This window comes from Aulostomus chinensis, chromosome 5 (genome assembly GCF_037954235.1).
Source record: "Aulostomus chinensis isolate RoL2024-O1b breed Wild chromosome 5, RoL_Achi_v1.0, whole genome shotgun sequence".
Classification (NCBI taxonomy): domain Eukaryota; kingdom Metazoa; phylum Chordata; class Actinopteri; order Syngnathiformes; family Aulostomidae; genus Aulostomus; species Aulostomus chinensis.
This window is the reverse complement of record NC_141324.1, coordinates 23,966,248-23,986,973: the sequence shown is the minus strand read 5'-3', so window position 1 is coordinate 23,986,973 and position 20,726 is coordinate 23,966,248. Positions and strand designations below refer to the sequence as shown.

The following is a 20,726-nucleotide window of genomic DNA, read 5'->3' as shown; positions in this document are numbered from 1 at the left end:
AAAGATAAGCAGAATGTCCGGAAATGGGGAAAACTGATATGATGCATGATGAAACAGCTCAGATTTATATTAAGCCTTCATGGGATTCTGGAGAGGAAAAGCTGCCTATCTTAAAAAAAAAAAAAAAGGTGCTGGTACATCGCTCTTTATCTTTCACACATCTCATGCCCTGCACCTCTCCTCAGCCCCTTCTTGCACCTCTCAGCACCACCTCGCACTTTGCTGAGCATCTTTAAAAACCACGCAAAGAGTTGGAGTTCGGCTCACTCCTTGCGTGGAGCCGGGTACGCTTACATTTCTGATTCTGTTTCCTGTATCATTTGTTTGAGTTTTGGGAGACCGCTCAGGCAGGACACCATCTCGGTGAAGGACCGAAAATGTCGTTTGTAGATTTAGTGTTACATTATACCAGGGTTTAGCTTGAGCAACCAGTGATGTTTCTTGTGTGGAGGAAAGCACATCTCGAGGCAGAAGGATAAATGGTAGTCTGTCCGGCTTACTTTGCTAAATTGTTGTGCATATTGTTCCACCCTGTTCTTAATTCAATACAAGGCTTTTAAATTAGTACATGTGGTGAACACAAGCGGCAACTGTCACGGTGCTCTGCTGAAACATTCACACACAACAGGGCACTAGCGCCTTAAAACACACTTCATCAGACTAAAATGTTGCGGAGCCCTGTGTTAAAGCTCTCCAGTAGCTGCACTAAAACACAAAATGAACACATGTTGTGGAAAAGCGCTGATCGTGAGTCTAGTCGAGCTCTAGAGACTTGGAACTGCTTTCACTTACCTAAATAGATTATAGAATCAGTGTGAATCAGTAAGATCGGACATTAAACAGATTTTAACCCGCTGGCTCTCGAGTGGAAAGTCTCCTTGTCCGACTGGGCCCTCGTGTGAAGTGAACGGGTCACTTTCTGGAGAGTTCAAATAGAGTGAGTGCATTTAATTCACACAGCTGGGAAAAAAAAAAAAAAAAACGAAAGAATATAAACATCAGAGGGTGTAAAAAGTGTCATTTACAAGATTCTGTGGAAAATTAATTGGTAACGCTCAACTTTTCCGCATATATCCCCCCAAAAGAAGATACTTAGGAGAGAACGTGTGGTAAAAGAAAATCTGGACAACACGTCTGACCTGACATTCTGGTCAGGAGCGCTGAAGCTCTTTGGGGGGCTGTTAACTAAAACCCTTTTTACTCCTGTGTTCGTTTGTCACCCTGCAGTGGCTTAATAATGCATATAGACTATTTTCTTAAGCGCTCAGGAAATCTTTTTTTATAATCATTGTTCTGTCCTAATTAAGCGAGACGGCAATCGGTCAGCTGACTTTGAACAACAAAGAACAAGCTGCAGTTTTATTCATAAATCACCATCGCTGAGGTTTCCTGTTGTATTTGCAGTTGGGATTCCACTCCGAATGACTCATACAGAAGAAAAGTCCTCTCTTCTCAACCGAAAATATACAATTCTGTAACACATTGCTGCTGTCTCACCTCTTCAACACAGTGACATAACCCCTTCCCAGGCTTAAGCGCCTTACGCCATATTTTAGACCTATAGATAGAAATATTGATAAGTCCTGCCGGCTTGCTGAGGGTTATATAACCAGTAAAGCAGTTGTGCCACAGACACAAATACTCATTCACTCTCTCACTCACAGCGGCTGAATATTACAACCCCTCTCCGAGGCTAATGAATGTCGAGTATTGTGAATGAACGCTTGTTTCAAAGCAAAGCAATTCCCTCATCGAGAACACTGAGATCCTCCCACTTAGACACAAAAGCTAACCTTGCAGGCTGCTGGTGAATAAGACAAAACGTCGGCCCACTCACCATACTCAGCGTCTAAACTAATAACAGCACGGCGGCACAGTAGCGAGAGATGATGGGACTGGTCTGAGCAGGAGGTTTGATTCTTTTCTCTTCAGGGTAACATCAGAGTAGTGTGTGTTACCATGCATGCAGCAGCACTGTAACATCTCTCCTAAGTGTGTATTGCAAATAGTCCTGATTATTCTTCCCCTGTGATGATTAGTGACATGGTAATTGAGTATCAACAACAGCCAGCTATGGTACCACATCCACTCAAAATGCTCTTCAACACCAACACCGACTGTGATGGCTAATCAAGAGATCTTGCACTAATAACTGTTATGGAAATTTACCACGTTTAATAACCATAAATAAATTACAGAGGTTTTGCGTCTGCTCTCTCTTCAGCTGAGGTCTTCGGCACATACTGAGAAACTTCTCCCAAATTTGAACTTTGGTTCCTTCAAATATTAAATAATTGAACTGCAATAACTTAGCTTGACTTGTAGATGCCCTGAGTTATAATGAATAAAAATTGAATACATGGTTGAAAACATAATGTAGGCGCCTGAGTATCTGTGAAGCACTGAGTTTTAGGTCGACCATGTAGATGGCAATAACACTGACGAGGCTTTTAGCAGACTTCATAAAAAGTAGATGCTTAATGACAACAGCCTTGCAGCCTGAAAAATTAAATTCTTTGTGTGCTTCCAACCATGGCGGCTGAAACAGAGATAAGGGTGTTGTCAGTTTGAGTTTATACACGTTGGAGCAAAAAGCTTCCGTTCTGCTGTTGATTTGCCATAAAAACACAAAATAAATAAAGCTCAGCAACTGTTTTCATTTCTGATTAGACATTGAACTGTTGAGTCTATACAATGTCAAGAAAATTTTTTAAATGCTCATCACAATTTTCCGAAGCGACGTGTTTCAATTCACTTCTTTGGTTCATCCAATAATCCAAAGGCTCCCTTTCTATCAAAAATGACAAAAACATCAACTCTTCATACTTACGGGTCCTGAGGCAGAAAATATTGTGTTTTTCTGAACAACAATTATCAAAATGATCTGCGATTCCCTGTAATTTAATCACTCTTCTATTCTAACCTTACAGATCAAGTGACAGTACAGCTAGCAAGCCCAGTAGTCCATGGTCATCTCAAGTATTTATTCAGGTTGGTTGGTCCAGTTGTGAGATTAACCCCTTTGTGACTGTTCTCTATATAACACGCACCATAGTTCTTTCTATAGGGATTGGTAGATGGACATTTTGCACACTCAGATTTCAGGCAAACACAAAACATCGATGCCTGTATGAAAAGCCAAACCTGGCATGTCAGCGTAGACGTCACAGTTCTAAAAAAAAAAAAAAAGATTTATAAAATGTCCTAAGCTCATCTGTCCATGAACAATCAGATCAGCATCCTGTATTAACAGCTTGAGGGATTATCCCATACGGATGTCAGCAAATCCCTCTCAATCCCTCATTGTTAACTGGACATAAACACCTACGATGTCTTCTACACAGACGGTACACAAGCAGCTGTGACACCTTTATAAACGCTTGCAGGCCACGAATGTCTAAATAAAAGACAATTACACAATACGGCCAGAATGTCAGAGTTGAGTTGTCTAGTACAATTTAAACAACACACAATGGGTAGGGTAACAGGCTCATAGGGTAACAGGCTCATAGGGTGACAGGATCGTAGGGTAACAGGCTCATATGTAACAGGCCCGTAGGGGAAGAGGCCTTGACCATCACCCTGTGGCAGCATCAATACATGTGTTTCACCTTCAGCTTTTTCTCGAGATGTTCGGATCTGTCAAGGTCGAGTCTCTCCTCTGCGTGAGGAAACAATTCAGGATTTGTGGGCTTTTTCAAATTCACAACATTTTGTGTGTTTTTCAGTTTGTGCAAAGCATGAGTATCATATAAATGCGTTTTAATACAGACAACGTCGACATCAGCAAGTATCTGCTGTTTTTAAATATCAGCTTGTCAGATCGCGGCAGCATATCCGGTATCATGCATCTCTGTCCCTGCTACATTTTGAGGTACAAGCTAATCACTGGGCAGATCAATGTTTATTTTTCACTTTATTGAACACTGCAAACCATTTTTATTGATTTCTCATAAAATGTATTCTCCGTGGCTCAATTAAGTGGCGGCTTGCAATGTATACCTCCATTGATTCTGACAGATGTCCAGACGGAAGCGACGCGGTTCTTTACAGCAGACGTGACCAGGTGATGTAAAACCTTCCTCCCAACATGAGTGTCCGTCTGCCTCCATGAGCTGATAGTTGACCCCCGAAAAGTCAGTTTAGACATCAGAACTGTTGATTTATTATGACACTTGTTATAAAAGCCGTTATGTTCTATGGCTTGAATCCTTTTTTTTTTAATTATGTGAAATCTAAAAGGGACAAAGCTCACAAACATTGAACAGTGTCCATCTGGGTGCAAATCAAGCTCTTTTTTTCTTTTTCATAAAAATCCTGTACACAGTTTGAGTGCAGACATTCAGGAAACAAGACAAACCTTGGTGGAGGTAATGAAATAAAAAAAGCCATACAAAATAAAATACTTAGAAAAATGTGTACTTAGTTGTTGGAGGCTGCAGCCGCACCTGTCTCACGTTGGCCTCACATCCATATTCCCCCACAGATCTTATCAATGGAAAAATATTCCCATCCTACAGTCATCGCTGCTGTTTTCTATTCTTTATATTTGATTTGAAAATGTTTCCTGCTTTGTTTCCTTCAGTGTTGTCATGATTTACATTGAAGTGGGTTTTTTTCCTCTTTCCTCAAAATCACTCCTCCATCTCACCTCCCTATTTTCTTATCGTCTGAATCTGTATACTGTATGTGTGAGAGGAAAACAATCAGGATCTCAGAAAAAAAGTGAGAGAGGACAAGGCAGTGCTTTGCCAGATGACAGCAGTGTGGGGGTAGTGTGTTTTGTCATTTATCTTGTGGAGAGCTGGGTTGTTTTGTTCCTGCACATGCACGCACGCACACACACACACACACACACACACACACACACACACACACACACACACACACACACACACACACCTTAATAGTCACTCTGAACCAGGATGAGAGGAAGCATTTTATTACCACGTCGAGACGTCAGGCTCATACGCAGCATACAGTATAATGTGAGAGTACAGCTGGACCCAGCACTCACAATATTAACAACACAACAACAACACGACAACAACAAACCAACTGAAACACCTCTGCAACCAAGAAAAAACAAAACAAAAACAAATCCATGTACAATTCATACGTATGAATCTCTGCCCAAAAAAAAGGGGGAAATACAGAAAGACACGAAGTTCATGTTCAAAACACACACATACACACACACACACAACTTTTCACAATTTTCTTGTTGGTTGTTATATGTTTTTTTTGGCTGTTAAATTAGTAGATGAACAGATGTTTCCTCTGAAATAAATTCCTCATCATTCAACATGGATAAAAGAGCAAAACTGGTGGATTTGATATTTTTGCGGCCACAGTCATTTGAATGTACCTTCATTATGCTTTGACAACCAGCATTTGCATTTCATCTAACTCCAAGTTTCTACGATAAACTACTAGTCTTATTGGTGGTGGAAGATGAGTCATTAAAAGCAAATTATTGGCTTTGTTTATCGTTCTGGCTCCCACTGTTAAAAGACACGATATAACTAAATGGGTTGACATGTTTGAGAGTGTCTGGATATGACTTCAATGCACACACAGTCTGTATTTCATAACAGTTTTTGGTCACTGTAAAAGTTCCCACCCTCTTTCTTATAAGTATAAATACTGTACATCATTAAATAAAAAATATAGGTATATATAGCTTCCAGGATTGAAATGGACTGTAGTTACATAGCAAAATATACATTTTTGCCTCTCTCTCTCTCTCTCTCTCTCTCTCTCACACACACACACACATGCACACATCATCAGAAATAATTAAGGGTTCGGTATCTTGCTCAAGGACACTTCAACGCGATCACTGGGGGGTCGAGGAATGAACCAGTGACCCTTCAGTTACTTGAAAGCCTCTTCAAGCCGTGCCGGCCCCTGGGCCTCACACAGAAGCATTTATTTTGCATTTATGAAGAAGCGTGTTAACTGCTGATGAACTCCTCAAAGATGTTTGAGGGATCATAAGACTGGTAATGAGGCCTGGTCTGGTGCAGCCATGGTGCATTGCTATTTTGGGACACCAGACATGAAGATGCTGGTCTTTGGTCAATGGAGTTATTTGTGACGTGCTGTTTCAAGGACGCATCAATCAGAAGCCAGGCATTGCAATGTGGATCCATTGATGCTTGAAACCTTGGTAACATTGGCTGCCGCCGCCTCTCAGGCCTGCTTCACCTTCAATGACTCGGGTGGATTCCTGCCGCTCCTGTATCTAAACATAAGATGAGCGTGCGCTTGAAATCGCAACACACCAAGCACTGGTGCGAGGGAATGACTCAAGGCGCTCTGACTGGTTTGACTGATAATGGAAAAAAAACCAACCTTTGAATAATTAGGTGTCTAGTGACTACCACTTCACACTGTTCACTGTGGTTTGGCCTCTGATCACGCCCTCTAAATACAAAAATGAGGTTGAACACAACTTAGACCAACTGTGCACAAATAACGCCATCCGCCAACCGCCTGGCGCCGTAGATGGCTCAAATAGGGCCCTGTGTGTTCAACGTCATACAGTTGTCATCTTGTTATTCTACCTTGTAACACTGAAAGTGTGACTTCAATTTCTGTTGAAAAATGCTGTTGAGCAGCGAGTGACCACTCCTGAGGGAGCCCTGAAGGTGTCCTCGCCAGCCTCTTATCACATTGCCAGAGCAGAGAATCTATACCCGGCCTGTGAGGGTCTAATTTTGCCTTCTACCAAAGACATCACTGGGGACGATAAAGCTGGAGTGAAGCGGGACAGAGCACGGACAGATGGACAGGCGGATGGACGGACTGTGGCAGGACATGCGGTCTCACCTCTCGAGAGGACTTCAACTTAATATTTCCCATTGCAAAAAGTTTTACATGAACTTTGTTGAGGACATACTGTTTTGCAAAGAACTTTCATAAAAGAAACAAACATAAAGAAATAACACTAAATAACCACAGACGGAGCAAATGAACAGACAGACACATTAATTGGACCAAAAAAGTATTTTTATGCACCCCCACGTGGAGAGAAGCTCTCACACGCAACTCCCGTGGAAAGAAGTGAAGCCATTTTAATGAAGTTATTGCAGCCATTATGTTGTCAAGAGCCCTTTGCCTCGGCGGCCGTGGCGGGCGGCGCCAGCCTTCTCTCTGTGTGGGAGTGCATACCAATGCGCTCCTGAAGGGAACAACCTTGTTTATTGGCTTGATTGAAAGGACAGAAGAAAACAGCTTGTTTTCCTTTCTCACAGACGGATGTTATTTCCTCGGCTAATAAACGCATTGATAAGTGATGAAACATCACCAGAAGACATCAGCCTTTGACTATTTTTACTCTACAGAGCAGTTTTCCAACATTATACTGATTGTTTTGTGTTTTTAACGGAACGGTGTGTGAGTCACTGGCTGGTTTGTTTCCAGGACAGACATTAAAAGCTTGTGCATCATTATCGGTTAAATGCAGTGTCGTTTAAATTTGCACACGAGTGGGAAAGACTGAAGAAGCCGTATCTTTTATTTTATAAAACATTTGAGGAATATTTATACCCGCAATCCACGTGTGTCATGAGATAGTTTTTCCTGTTTTGACAAAGACTAAAATAATTGCTTTTAATTATAACCTGTTATGATTATGATGGCTTTTTTTGTTTTTATTTTCCAGAAATGTGCACGTACGTCTTTCTGGTCATACTTGGTTGGAAACATATATTTCAAATGAAGACAAATTATTTGAAAAAGCTTGGAGAACCATTGCAAAGGTAGGAAAAATGTGAAATTCCTGTTAAATAGTTCCAGTTTCACGTCAGATTTTAAGTTTGGTAATATTTCATGACCATAGTGGGCTTCATGGAATATATTAGAGGACAATAATTTATCATCTGCAGTTTTCTACCATGCAAGAACAGACAGTTAATTCTCATGAATAACATTTGATTGGGAAAACCCTGTCGCGCATCCAATTAAAACAAAGCCCGGGAAATAGCTTTTCACCTCCCGCTGGGATCTGTGTGTGTGTGTGTGTGTGTGTGTGTGTGTGTGTGTGTGTGTGTGTGTGTGTGTGTGTGTGTGTGTGTGGTCAAGCATCTATATGTAATATGTGTGGGAAGATGTGATAAATAGTAAGAACAAATAATATGGTGGAAGCGTGAGGAGGATTTATACCCAAACACACACACACACACACGGACACAGACACACACACACACACACAAACACACACACACGCGCGCGCGTGCGATAGAAGTATAAACAATGACAGAGAAGCTTCTTTAAAACTCACAGACGAACAGTGAACACAGACGATGGTTTTTGCTGGTCGACAGGCCGCTCAGGCCTACCTATGTAAACATTCATGACTCAATTACTCAGGAAATCAATACGGTCGGAGCTCATAGACCATAGCAACATGAGAGCAGAGGGAGTATTCGAGGTAAGAGCAGGGGGGGCTGCATAACCTTAGCAAACCAGGGGAGGGGTGAGAGTTGTGGAAATGTAGAGAACAGGGTACAAATGAGAGATGGAGCAATGTTAGATTAGCTACTAACGACAAACGAGCAACAGAACGACTTCACTTCAGGTCAGAATTGATCAGAATAAACCACATCAATAATAAAGCACCGCTGCTTTTATTTTGAGCTCAAGATGCACCACTGGAAAAAGGTTCTGATCCTCTTATACTTCATGTGTTTGTATTCTGATTTTCTAAATGAGAACTTCATGCAAAAACAACAACCAAATATTTGAGATGTTGCAGCAAAAGTTGAAAAAAACAACAACCAAGAAATAAAAATACAGTGAAACAGAGAAATCTTCAAATTTGACAGGCAGCAATGAATGTTTTAGCCAGAAAACAACTTTTCAAATCAAATTTTGAATGTCTTGAATTTGCATTTAAACGTTTTCCATTTTTTACTGATAAGATCCTTCTAAACAGCAAAGATCATTTCTGCCTGCAGTATTTGTCAATGACTATCTAACATTTTTTTAGATGGCATGCTGATTTGCAAGTTCTGGCACATGCGATCTCTCTCTCTCTCTCACACACACACACACACACACACACACACACACACACACACACACACACACACACACACACACACACACACACACACACTGACACATGCAAACAGGATATAAACTATGGATGCTAGCCACTAATACAGGCAGCACCTGTCAGCTGGTGTTCTTGGACAGCCAAGAGCGTGTTTGTTTTTCTCTCTCTCTCTCTCTCTCTCTCATACACACACACACACACACACTCTCTCTCTTACTCTTTTGTGTGTGTGTATACACCTCGACTCAAAGTCTCTCTCTTTTTTGCCTCAACACCCCCTCACCTCTCCATCTGCTGTTCCTTCCTTCACTTCTTTCTGTCTGTCACACCAGCCGTCAAACCACCAACCATAGGATTTCTCTCTCTCTCTTTTACTCTCTCTCTGCACCTGTGACTGAAAAACAGACTCGCTCCGTCTTTCTCTGCCTTCCTGCTCATTACAGCCCCCAGGCAGCCACTCCATCACAGAGAAAATGGAGAGATAAGTTACAAGAGTACACCTGTGCCTGGTATGAATGCCAAATCCTGAGTCGGTGACAGCCAATTCCAGACCACATAATGGAATCCGTGAACCTCAGCTTCAGACAAATCAACCTGACAGCTTTATCTCTCTCTGCGAGTTTCAAAGCACGTTACGAACCTCATTATCAAATGAGAAAAGCCATCAGTAAAAAAAAAAAAAAAGGTGGGGGATGTTGACACTGCTACAATACGGCTTTTGGGAGATTAAGTTCACAAAGCTCATTTACAGATGTAACAGGTGGGAGAAAACAAGAAACATGGTTTCATTTCAGATGCAAAATGCTGCAAAGTGGGTTTTTTTTTTGACAAATGGAATATAAATTAATATAAATCTGTTTTATCACACAGTAGAGTATTAATACCTCAATAACAAATGAATCACACTCGAATAAATGATGGAGAGAAGGACAGAATGAAGAAATATGAAGTCTTTTCATTCAGAATCCATCAGAATAAGTTAATACAGTAGCAATTTAGCAAAGGGGTCATAAATAAAAGCCCTTGCATTTGCAAACATTCATATTAAGTTCCATTTCCTGCTGCAGTGGTGGGATACCTGGAGAAGAGGCCCACCTGATGATCCCAATGGGAATCCTCCCCTCAATCTCTCCAATCCCACAGCCAACATCAAGAGTGCTGACGTACCACTGAAATATCCGCCCCTTCTGGCCCTACACTGCAGTGGTCACAGGAGTTGCAGAGGTTTTCTATGCCCTTTTCTTGTCCCAGTATACACACTGGACTGGTAAACTTCTTGTTTAACTAATACCAAACAAGTACGCAAGAGGCGTCTCAGACAGCAGATTTGAATTGAAAGACCAACGTGAACGTATTTTGGGCTGTTTAGCCTCTCAAGCTCAGACAGTATAAAAATTGGCAGGAAATGCTGGGAACGCAGAGTTTGAACAGTGCAGATGTTGCGTTTTGTCCCCCAGTCAACAGATGCCTGAACTGGCTGAGCAATCCCATCATTCAACGGTCCACAGAGACGGGTACTGAACAAAAAGCAGTGTTTTACATCTGAGTTCGATTAGCTGAAATGCTTCATGAGTGTCTCGATGTTTTCAAAATCCAGAGGTTTTATCCTCTGGTGTGCGCGCTAATGGAATCCACTAGAAACAAAGATGTGAACTAGCACGAATGCTGTCCACATGAAAGCAGCTACAGCTCTGACTTTAGCGCAATACCGGTCAGACAAATGGGTTTACATGGACTACAGCGGTCCAGTTGTAGTCAGACAAACACAGTGATTGGACTTTTTCTAACCTGCAAACATACAGTACGGACTGTGTTTCTCGGTGAGCTTCATACTATCCCCTACTGTATGTAGTTGTTTGAAATGCTACCGAGCAGCCAGCGAGTGGTAAGATGAAGAGCTGTGAGGTAACTATTGACTGCTTCCTGCTGATTTGCAGCCTCACACCGGGTGCAGCAGAAAATGAGATCAACTGCTGCTCCCAGAATGATGGAAAAAGACCAATTATTGCCAGACTTCTTTATCAAAACAGTTTGCTCTGCTGCCCTCTGAAAGAGCATGAGTTTTCAACCGCAACTGCTGCTAAGGTGTCGCTAAATCTAACGGTCATAACGTCATCATATCACATTAAAGTCAGGTTCCTTTACACATGTGCTCAAAACCAAAGAAGACTGAACAAAGCACACCAGCACATGATGAACAGGAACAGAGGAGTTAAATTAAAAAAGAAAGTCCGTTTGTTAGTAACACAGCAGGCTTTTTTTCCCTGTTGATTCATAATTACTGGCAAATGAACCACAAAAACTGCAAAATCTAATCTAGCATGAAAGCCACTGTGAAGGGGGAGGGGTTAAGTGTGAGTCAAGATTAGTGGAAAAGTAAATAAGCTTCAAAGTGATCAGAAAAAATTATTCTTAATGAATCACTCTGATGCTGTGAGCTTAGAGCGATTAGCGGAGCTGCATGTCCAGATATAAACAAATACATTTATATTCAGTCTTAACAATTGTATTTGTGGGCTTTTCATGAAAGTTATGAAACAAATGTTTATTGATCAAACACATCGTTTTTTTGTACATGGGCCTCATTTCTCCATCGTGTTCCGGTGCTGGCTGATTTCCTTGGAAGAGACACACAAACTGTAAGACCAGCTTAGAAGTATTAAACATGCTGGCAAACAAGAAAACTAATTAAAAACTAATTAGTTTCATGGATCCTGTTTTGAGGTTTGTGTGAAGTCTGACTTCAAGTAAATATTAAAGCAGGGTTGTTAATCCTCCTCAGTACTGGGATCATTTGATCGAGATAGATTGTCTTGGTTTATGTAGAATAACAACCTTTGGAGTAAGTACTATTATCTGTGGGTATTACTGTCGGAGAGAGCAGTGTGTGCGTGTCTGTGTGTGTGCGTGTATTTAAGGGTTGATTGTGAAAACAATCTATTTTAAACACTGTTTATATTAAACAACATATAAGTGTATTACTGCAGCGCATGTGTGTGTGTGTTTGTGTATAATGTCACTGCCAATTACTCAGAAAACTTATCACTGATTAATGGAATTCACACCAAGCTATGAAACACTCCAGTGGTGCGTTTATAGCGATAAATATAATTGTTTTTTTTAGGACTACACAAGGAGGATTATGGGATTTACTTGAAAATCTGCAACTAGTATTGCAATATGACATTACTTTTTCTATTGTTTCCTTTCATTAGATCAATCTTAAAATTACATTACTGTCAGTAATTATATCATTTTGGAAACATTTGTGGCGTATTTTGTCATGTAAACTACGCTTTAGTGTAAAAAAAATCGGCAGTACAAAAGCTTTATGTTAAATAGCATAATTAATTCTGTTACCCCCGAGTTCCATTAAGAAATGAAAACACAAAAGAAAGAAATATTGTTCATATTGGTGTGGATCTGCTTGTGTGTGTGTGTGTGTGTGTGTGTGTGTGTGTGTGTGTGTGTGTGTGTGTCCAACTGCATGAATCTCTGCTAATAGCTTCACTGAGTCTATAAGGGTGAAATACCACTGTGTAAATCCTTGACATTAAATCCATTTTATGTTGCAGGCTGACCCAGAAAACTAAAATTACGGTTTCCCTTGCTTTCCCACTAATTGGAATAAGATTGGAGATGCATTTATTTGCCAAATATAAAACAGGACACACCAACTTTGAGCTCAGTTCAAGGTCTAATCCTCGCTGTTCCGTTATACTGATCGATGATGTGCAAATCCTCCTGGTTTGCATTATCGACCACAACAACAGATACAACAAGCAGCCGGATAAACAAATCAACTAAATAAGTCATAAGAAAAGCGATTTGGCCTGATAGCACACTCTTACCGATTAGATCAATTGATATGAGGTGCAGCAAGCTAAAATATGTGGTTATCAGATGCACGAAGGTGTTCAAACTGAAACATCAGAGTACAGAAGCCAAAGAGAGGAAACTCAGATCTTTTTGTAGAACAGCATTGCAGCCATTTTGGACCGAATACGTGAATGGAAACGGCTCAGATTAACGTCAAGAGAACCACAGACAAGATGACCAAGAGGAAAGTGTGGAGTCAAAAGTCTCGTCAGTAGCTACGTTTCCTTGACAAGCTTCTGCATATTTGCCCATTTTGTAAGTTCTTACGGTGAATGCTGCACACTGATGTTCTTTGAAAATATGCACACACATGATTTTCAAAAGCACTTTGAAAGAGTAAAGGATGTGAGGGTGTACACTGGGATTAGATTATAACTCACCCAAGCCAGGTGGGATCTCAGGACATGGTGGCAGGGGCTTGGGCGAAGGCGTCTGGTTGGTCTCAGGTTGTCCGCTCAGCACCAGCTGCTCGCCAGTGGCTAAGTAGCTGGCTAATGTCGTATTAGGCCTTGAAAGGTTGTAATAGTAAAAATGATGTCCGCTCCCTGCTGCTCCGCTCACGTTATTCCTGGATCCGTTGCGCCCATTGTTGAAGCGGCTGAAGAGGTCGAAGCGCTGCGAGTAGACGTCAAAGTACAGGATCATCATGATGAGGAAGTGGAGCAAGCAGAGCAGCAGGACGCCTTTACAGATGCGTTCCAAAGTGCGACCCAACATCAGCCGGGTCATGGCCGAGGAAAATGACCAGCCAGTGACGGCCAGCCACGACAAAGCTGACGTGGCTATGAGAATGCACTCATCCTTACGGACTGGAGGGCAATATCTGCTGCTATTAGATTAGCGATAAGGACACCTGACTATCGGATCTCTGCGGGGGTCATGGGGTCATGAAGGAGGACCGGGAGGCGTCACTGTCAGCTACACCAGAAGTTTGAGCTGCTAGCTTGTTATTGGTTTGTCCCAAGATTCCCTGCATGTCAGAGGCGCTAAAATGGTTATATTACTACTGATCCCAGCCGGCTCTTCATACAGGGTCTATTGTACCTTACTGGGGGTGTGGCTGATGACGAGCTCAAAGTAGTCTAAGACATAAGGCCTCAATCCAGATGCAACCTGATGGATGGATAAACTGCAGCCACACAGTCTTCAATGTAAAAAGCCAGTTCCAAAAGTCTCAACTTCCAAGCAACAGGCGAGTCCATTAGCCAAAAACATTCTTCAGTGCATCAAGAACAGAAACCACTTGGAATTTATGATCTTGACAATTCGGACCTCTTGCCTGGTTCGTCTTAGAACAATAAAGTTTCAGGCACCTGAAGGAGAAGTAAAGAGAGATACATTAGAATAAAGTGAATTCAATGTGCAGGAAAATTAAATTGCATTAATTTATCACACGCTTAGGTAAAGACATGAATATTTTGACTGTTTCCTTAAATGAATGAAAGACCCATTAACTCTTATTGCATTGTTCGCTGAGTAAAGTGAACATGATTGATGTTCTTCTAAAGCAACGGTTGAGTGTTCAGCGTCTCGTGTGATATGCCTGCTTGAATAGAGTTGAAATACATTTTTAAGTTCACTCTCAGTAAGAAAGGCAAGTACGTTTGAGAATTTTTTTTTTTTTTTTTAACAACAGCAGAAGCACCTATAGACACAAACAAACAATAAGCCGCGACTGGAGCTGTTCAGCCGAATTGACATGCCAAGTCAATTTTCTAGTCAAGTGGTTTAAAAAGCATTTATGGTGGAATGAACTGCAAGTGGAATACACAGAGCACTGACAAGCAAAGAAGAGAAAGAGGAGGCGCTTTCCCCCAGGCGACGCTTACTGTAGGTCTATGACTTTTACAATCAGCGAAAGAAAGAATAAGATGAGGTTGAAGAAGACAATAAAAACCCTGAACAACAGCCAATATGACAGAGAAAGATACTCTAGATGAATTACTGTTGAAACACTAATGCTTGCAGCTGGGATGAATATCCAATACATGCGCCAGCTCACAGATTCTCTCCAGTGAGACTTAACATCATAGATATCCTCTGGGGATTTTCCCTTAAATTTGGCAAACATTACTTTTTGCCCTTCAAAAATATTTTCCATGCCTAGAAGATGATATTCCTGTGCTGACACATCAGCGCCAGACCCCCATTTAGAAGGAAGATACCTAGTTTTATACGATCTGATTAAATATTCTTTACTTACATACCTTTTAATATTTCATACTATTTCTTGGCAATTGACATAAATACATTTTGGGCTGGCCTAAAAACACTAATGAAAGTGGCTTGGTAAAAGGCCCTGATAAGATTTGTCAAGTGGGAGGACACTGAACATATTATCATTGAAGACTTTTTTGGTCGGTGTTTTTTTTTTTTTTTTTTTTTTTGCCTTGGCTTTGACATCTGCAATTAGCTGGGTATCATGAGAGAAGCCCAGGAATGGTTTCAGCCTCAGAAATGACTTCTGTAAACATCTGTTCAGACTCTCTTGTCAAACTGTCCATTCTCAAGGCAGAATTTCTTGCACATCTGCTTGTATCTGAAATAGATTCAGATGCGAGTATCAGAAATATCCTCAAAACATTGTTAAATACTGTAATCCTTAAACACTAATAACACAATACCAGAAATCGGCGGATTGGTTCTGCAATGCAAGATATTCTCTCCAATTGTTTCCATGCACTTCTAGCAGCAAAATATCGGTGGAGCACCAGAGGAGGTTGTCGGTCTCTATGAGTGAAGCATTTATAGAGCAGCCTGTCAGTCTAATTACATGCAGGAAATAGATTTTTCTTCCCTGCTTCCAAATACAGTATAACCAACACAGGAAGTGTGTGCTTCCGCTGGCAAAGTATTGTTTTGCAAATGATGTTTTTCAAACAGAGATTCCAAATTTATCAGCAAAACAAAACAAAAATCCCATCAAGAAAATGAAGTATTGGATAAAAGCTGTGGTTTAGAGGGTGACTGTCAATAATAAAACAATGATCTATGGTGTCATTCAGTTTCAGTTTAGCCTGAGCCAGCTTGTACAGCGATGACACCCTTATATCCATATGGGGGATAGAAGTATTCATTTGTTAACACACTAAGGAAAAAAAACATTTACACAAAATATAACATGAGCTGGCATCTGTGTTATACTCATTAACTCTAACATCTGCTGGTTTGTCTGTCTGTTAGCACGATTACAACCAAGCCAACACAACCAGGGCCAAGAACTGAGTACGTTACGCCGGCCTTGCTGGAGTTCTGCCGTTAACAAGCTGCCCCTCCGGTTCAGGTAAATGGTGCATCTAGAGGCAGTTAAAGGAAAAATGCAGCAAATGAAAACATATGTTGAGATAAGTGAGCTGATGGCTGCTGCTGCCTGTCCAGACAGTTGGCTGCCTTTTAGTGTCTGTCTTCTGTCTGTGGGCGAGCCTGCCAAGACTCAGCCTCAAGGGGTGTGTGTGTGTGTGTGTGTGTGTGTGTGTGTGTGTGTGTGTGTGTGTGTGTGTGTGTGTGTTAATGAGATGGATGACTGCTAACCGAAGGACCCGGACAGACAACACACGCCAGTCACACCATAATGGTCGTGCAGGTCAGATTTATTACCCAGCTGTGCTGCTCTTCGGCAATTTAACAGGGAGACAGGTAATGTACCGAGGATGAGTTCTTCAGAGATGCAGACAGATAATCAGACAGACAGACAGTGGGCTCATGACCCATTTTCTGCTTCAGCTACGTAGCTCAGAAGCAGTCAGGTTGCCCTCAGTGTCCTATAGGTCTGGTGGCAATCAGAGAGAAAAAAAGAAATTGGTCGACAGAAAAGATTTTTTTTGCAGCAGAGGACGCCCCTGCATGAGATGACGTGGATAGTAAACGTCAGGGATTTCTCTCTACGGGTGCTATGAGTGTGAAGTCACGGGTGCCCAAAAGCTCTGGCTTTCTGTTTGCTGACATTTCGCTCAACTGACTTTTCTCAAGACAACTACCCATCTATCTTGGGATTTATTTATTTGTGTTGAAAAAGGTCAGCAGGCGTTAAAAAAAACAGGACAAAAGAAAACAGAAACCGAGAGAATGTGTCTTTGACTTGCTCGACTGGTTTGTACCTTCGCTCTGTTTGTCCACCACCAAGACGAAAACCACGAGGCTGATTTTCACGAAGCTTGGAGAAGGACTGTAGAATAGGCCGAGGAAGAAAGGGCCCACTCGTCACTGCTTGTTTTATGTGGCTTTGGCTCACCTTGGGCGGCGGCTGTCTGTGTAACATTTCATAGAAATTGTATACAAGGCAGATAAGAGTATTCAATTTTAAATTAGCATATAAATGTCATCTATTGAGTGACAAACTATAGATGAGTGCCTGCCGCCTCTGAAGCATGCAAGCAAGAGAACAACGGAGGGAAAAGCAAAAACAAGGATGACAACAGAGAGAAAAATAGACCCTTTATGTAACCATTTTCTTCAAGGTTCTCTATTGCTCTCTTTTTTTAAAAGTAGCAATAACTTTGATAATAGTAACAGTCATAACAGTCCCAAGTCAAATCATGTTCATCCTTGAACGCAAAGAGAAATGCTAAGAGACCGTGAGGTGGAATATAACTGTCTGTTTCCATCTCCATTAAGTTTCAGGTCTGAGGGTAAATCTAAAGAAAGCCGACGTCAGCTCATCACAAATGTCTTTATTGGGTTATAAAGTACAGAGACGCGCCCACCTACCCGCTAGTAATACCATTATAGGCACTTAATGTACTCCAGCATATAAATACGCAATGGTGCAGGCAAATAGTATACAAAAGATGAACATTTTAAGCAGATATGTTTGCTTTGTTATTTCCTAACGGTGGATGTTTATATGTCTCGTGACAGAGTTAATTAGCTTAAAAACAGAGACATCCCGCTGTAATCCTCGTTGCCGTGGATGCTGGTGCTGTTAACATTCATATTAAGAGATTGCTGTCATTTCCTCACAAGAAGAAGACATGATGTAGTAGGTTCACAGTTTGAGCCTGAAAGTTGAAGTGCCAAAATAAAAGTAAAGCGAACTGAGTAAACTGAGCTTTACAGCTAAGCAAGTAAGCGTTAAGGGGTAAGCATGAAAATCAATAAAGGATTGGGAACATTGCGTCTCCTTGTTCGATTCAAATCAAACAGGGTGCGGCCTTAAGTATCCAAATTGTGTAACTTGTAAGGATTTGTGTAGCACATTTTAGTGTTTCCTCTACAATGGAGATTAGTGAGCTCACTAATCTCTCTGTGAAGCTGTAACAGGAAGCGCAGCTTTAGTCACAGAGGTTAACGACTGTGCTAACTCATTGTTCAATTAATTATAACGCTGCACAGGGAGAAATCTAGCGGGTGAGTAACCATCGTGAGATAGCGGGTAGGTGACACCTTTATGGAGAGCTGTCCATTCGCTTTCCTTCGGTGAAGCCATATCTATTCCATGTTTTCAGAATCAGCGCTCCATCCATCAGAGCATTTAGCTGAGGCATGGTGTCCAAAGAGTAAATATTTGCTGGTTGCAGCAATTCAAACCTTAACATAAATGCTTTTGTCTGTTAAGCTACAACAAATAAATAAGCTATAAAATCTTCAATTTTAAGATCTAGTTCGTCTCATGAAGATTCTAAGATCTAGAACTAGTGATCTCATGAGTACGATGGTCATTTGATGGATTTGATCTTGGAAAGAAAAGGCAACACTGCTTCCCTTCAGTTCCTTCAAACTCTACCGTACATCTTTAGATGGACTGCTAGATATAAAAACCAAAGAGAAAAATACTGCGGGATCAGAGTTTCAAGCAGTACTTCAATTAAATCCTTGCTTATTGTATACAGCCACATTGTTTCTGCAACTAATTGTGTCAGTGCAACTAATTGTGAAAATGGAGATTATACTTAAATTTCTCAGGAAAACAAAATTATGATCTCAATGGGACTGCCTGGCAGAATAAAGACTTTCAGTACACAGTTGTGACTCCATCACACCACTGCAGCATATCCTGTAGACTCCAGCACCCCAGCATTCTGTCTCTTGGTTTTTTTTTTGGAGTATGGAATTTGACAGCTGTGCTTACACATAGCACCTTTAATAAAAATGTGACCCATATTGTTTCTACTGACCTTCAAACAGAGGATTTTTAAGGGGGAAACACATGAGAGAGAGAGACTGACACTGACTGCTGTTTGCATTTCAAAACCGTGCAGGAAGATGAATATATTTTAATGCTGTTTTCACTTCCCTGAATCCTTTTGATCATGAACTCTTTAGTTCTTGATAGACTAAATGCTAAGTGAGCTCTTTTGAATTAAAAAAATCCATTATGTGCCTGGACATATGACCTTTTGAAAAAAAATTAATACAAGCACATACAAAGGCTGCTACTGCTGTAATAGATTGTGCATGAAATCATATTTAAGTAGCTCCCAGTACAGTAAATACATTTTACATCTTTTTTTTTTTTTTACTTTTACAGGTTTCTGCTCTTCCTTTAACAGTACAAGGTTTCTAATCAAAATCTTTGAGAACCCAGTCCAGTTGGTATTTTATGGATTACATTACTAAACCCATCGGACGCTCCTTCCATTGTGGGATCACAAGAGTCTGCTTGGTTATCCTCTAGCGTGGAGTGGAATCAAGCTAGCAGAGCATCAACACATCTGGATCTTCAAATTTTAATTGGAGGACAGATGGCCAGCCAGACTGGTAATGTGTGAGAGTACAGGTGAAATGACAAACCCAGAATCATTTCTTCAAGGCAAACAACAGTGAACTGCTCATATCATCCCATAGCAGTCAAGTGTTTTTTTTTTTTTGATTTGCACTTGTAAACCTTTAATAGCAAAACTGTTCTTGAGGCTTTTTATCTTCCCCACTGGGAAGCTCACCACACTGCACATGCGGACTCAGATTCAGATCTGCGGGAGCAAAGGGTCAAAAACGCAACTTTAACAAGTAGCCTTTTGGGCAACAGTTATCGAGTTCAGTTCATTTGCAGCGCAGCTCCGACACGCGCGCTGACAGCGTGAGTGTGAGGTTGAGGAATGGGATCATTTCGAAATTCTTCTTCATCTCATAAATGTGCTTTGACTATTCCTTTCCACAAATTGCTTTTCCTGTGTAGTGCCACTTCACTTCTTATTCCAACCAAGCAATCTCACTTGTCAAATATTCAAAAATGCAGCCATGCTTCACATCCTCCACAAAGACAGGAACACAAGAAGAAATCACCAGAATGCATATGCAAACATCAATTATTTCAGCCGGGGGTGTAAGATTCTAGACACGATCGATTTCTAGCTTCAACAGAATATAAACAATCCCTGTTTATTTATTTTGAGAGGAATCCACGATTGATGTGTTCTCAGACCTTTTGCATATTTATTGTGTGTTATTATTCAAGAGGCAGCGACCAAAATGCTGAGACAACTGACCCAAGGAAAAAAAAGGAGAGCGAGTAGCTTCAGTTTGCAGTTTTGCTAATATAGAAGGACAGACGCTTGTAGTTATGGACATCAATATGGAACTCATTAAATCAAGAGTTCTATCACATATGTGAGATGAATGAGTGTGTCTACAGCCGTGCTAGCGGCTCCATGGGACCTGATTCAAGTTGATTCCCCACCAGGAATTTGTCAGTGATAAATAAAACTTCCTTTTTTAAAACTTTTCTTCTTTTTTTTTTAAATTTATGATAATGAAAATGTAATTTCAGTCCATCAATATAAACTGAAAGCTTGCCGGCTCTCTGTTTCCAGGCCTGCTGCTAACACTTCAGTTCCTAGATCTTTTT

The 20,726-nt window shown here is 41.0% G+C and overlaps 1 protein-coding gene across 3 annotated transcripts in view; it reads right to left on the bottom strand.

Moving 5' to 3' along the window:
* b4galt2 (UDP-Gal:betaGlcNAc beta 1,4- galactosyltransferase, polypeptide 2) overlaps nt 1–20,726 on the bottom strand; it is a 146,641-nt gene that overhangs the window by 112,473 nt on the left and 13,442 nt on the right. For all 3 annotated transcript variants that reach the window (XM_086204073.1, XM_086204072.1, XM_086204071.1), the window contains one exon: nt 13,324–14,256. In XM_086204073.1, the coding sequence (XP_086060199.1) occupies nt 13,324–13,672 (349 nt within the window). In that variant the 5' untranslated portion in view covers nt 13,673–14,256. The remainder of the gene's footprint in view (nt 1–13,323; nt 14,257–20,726) is intronic.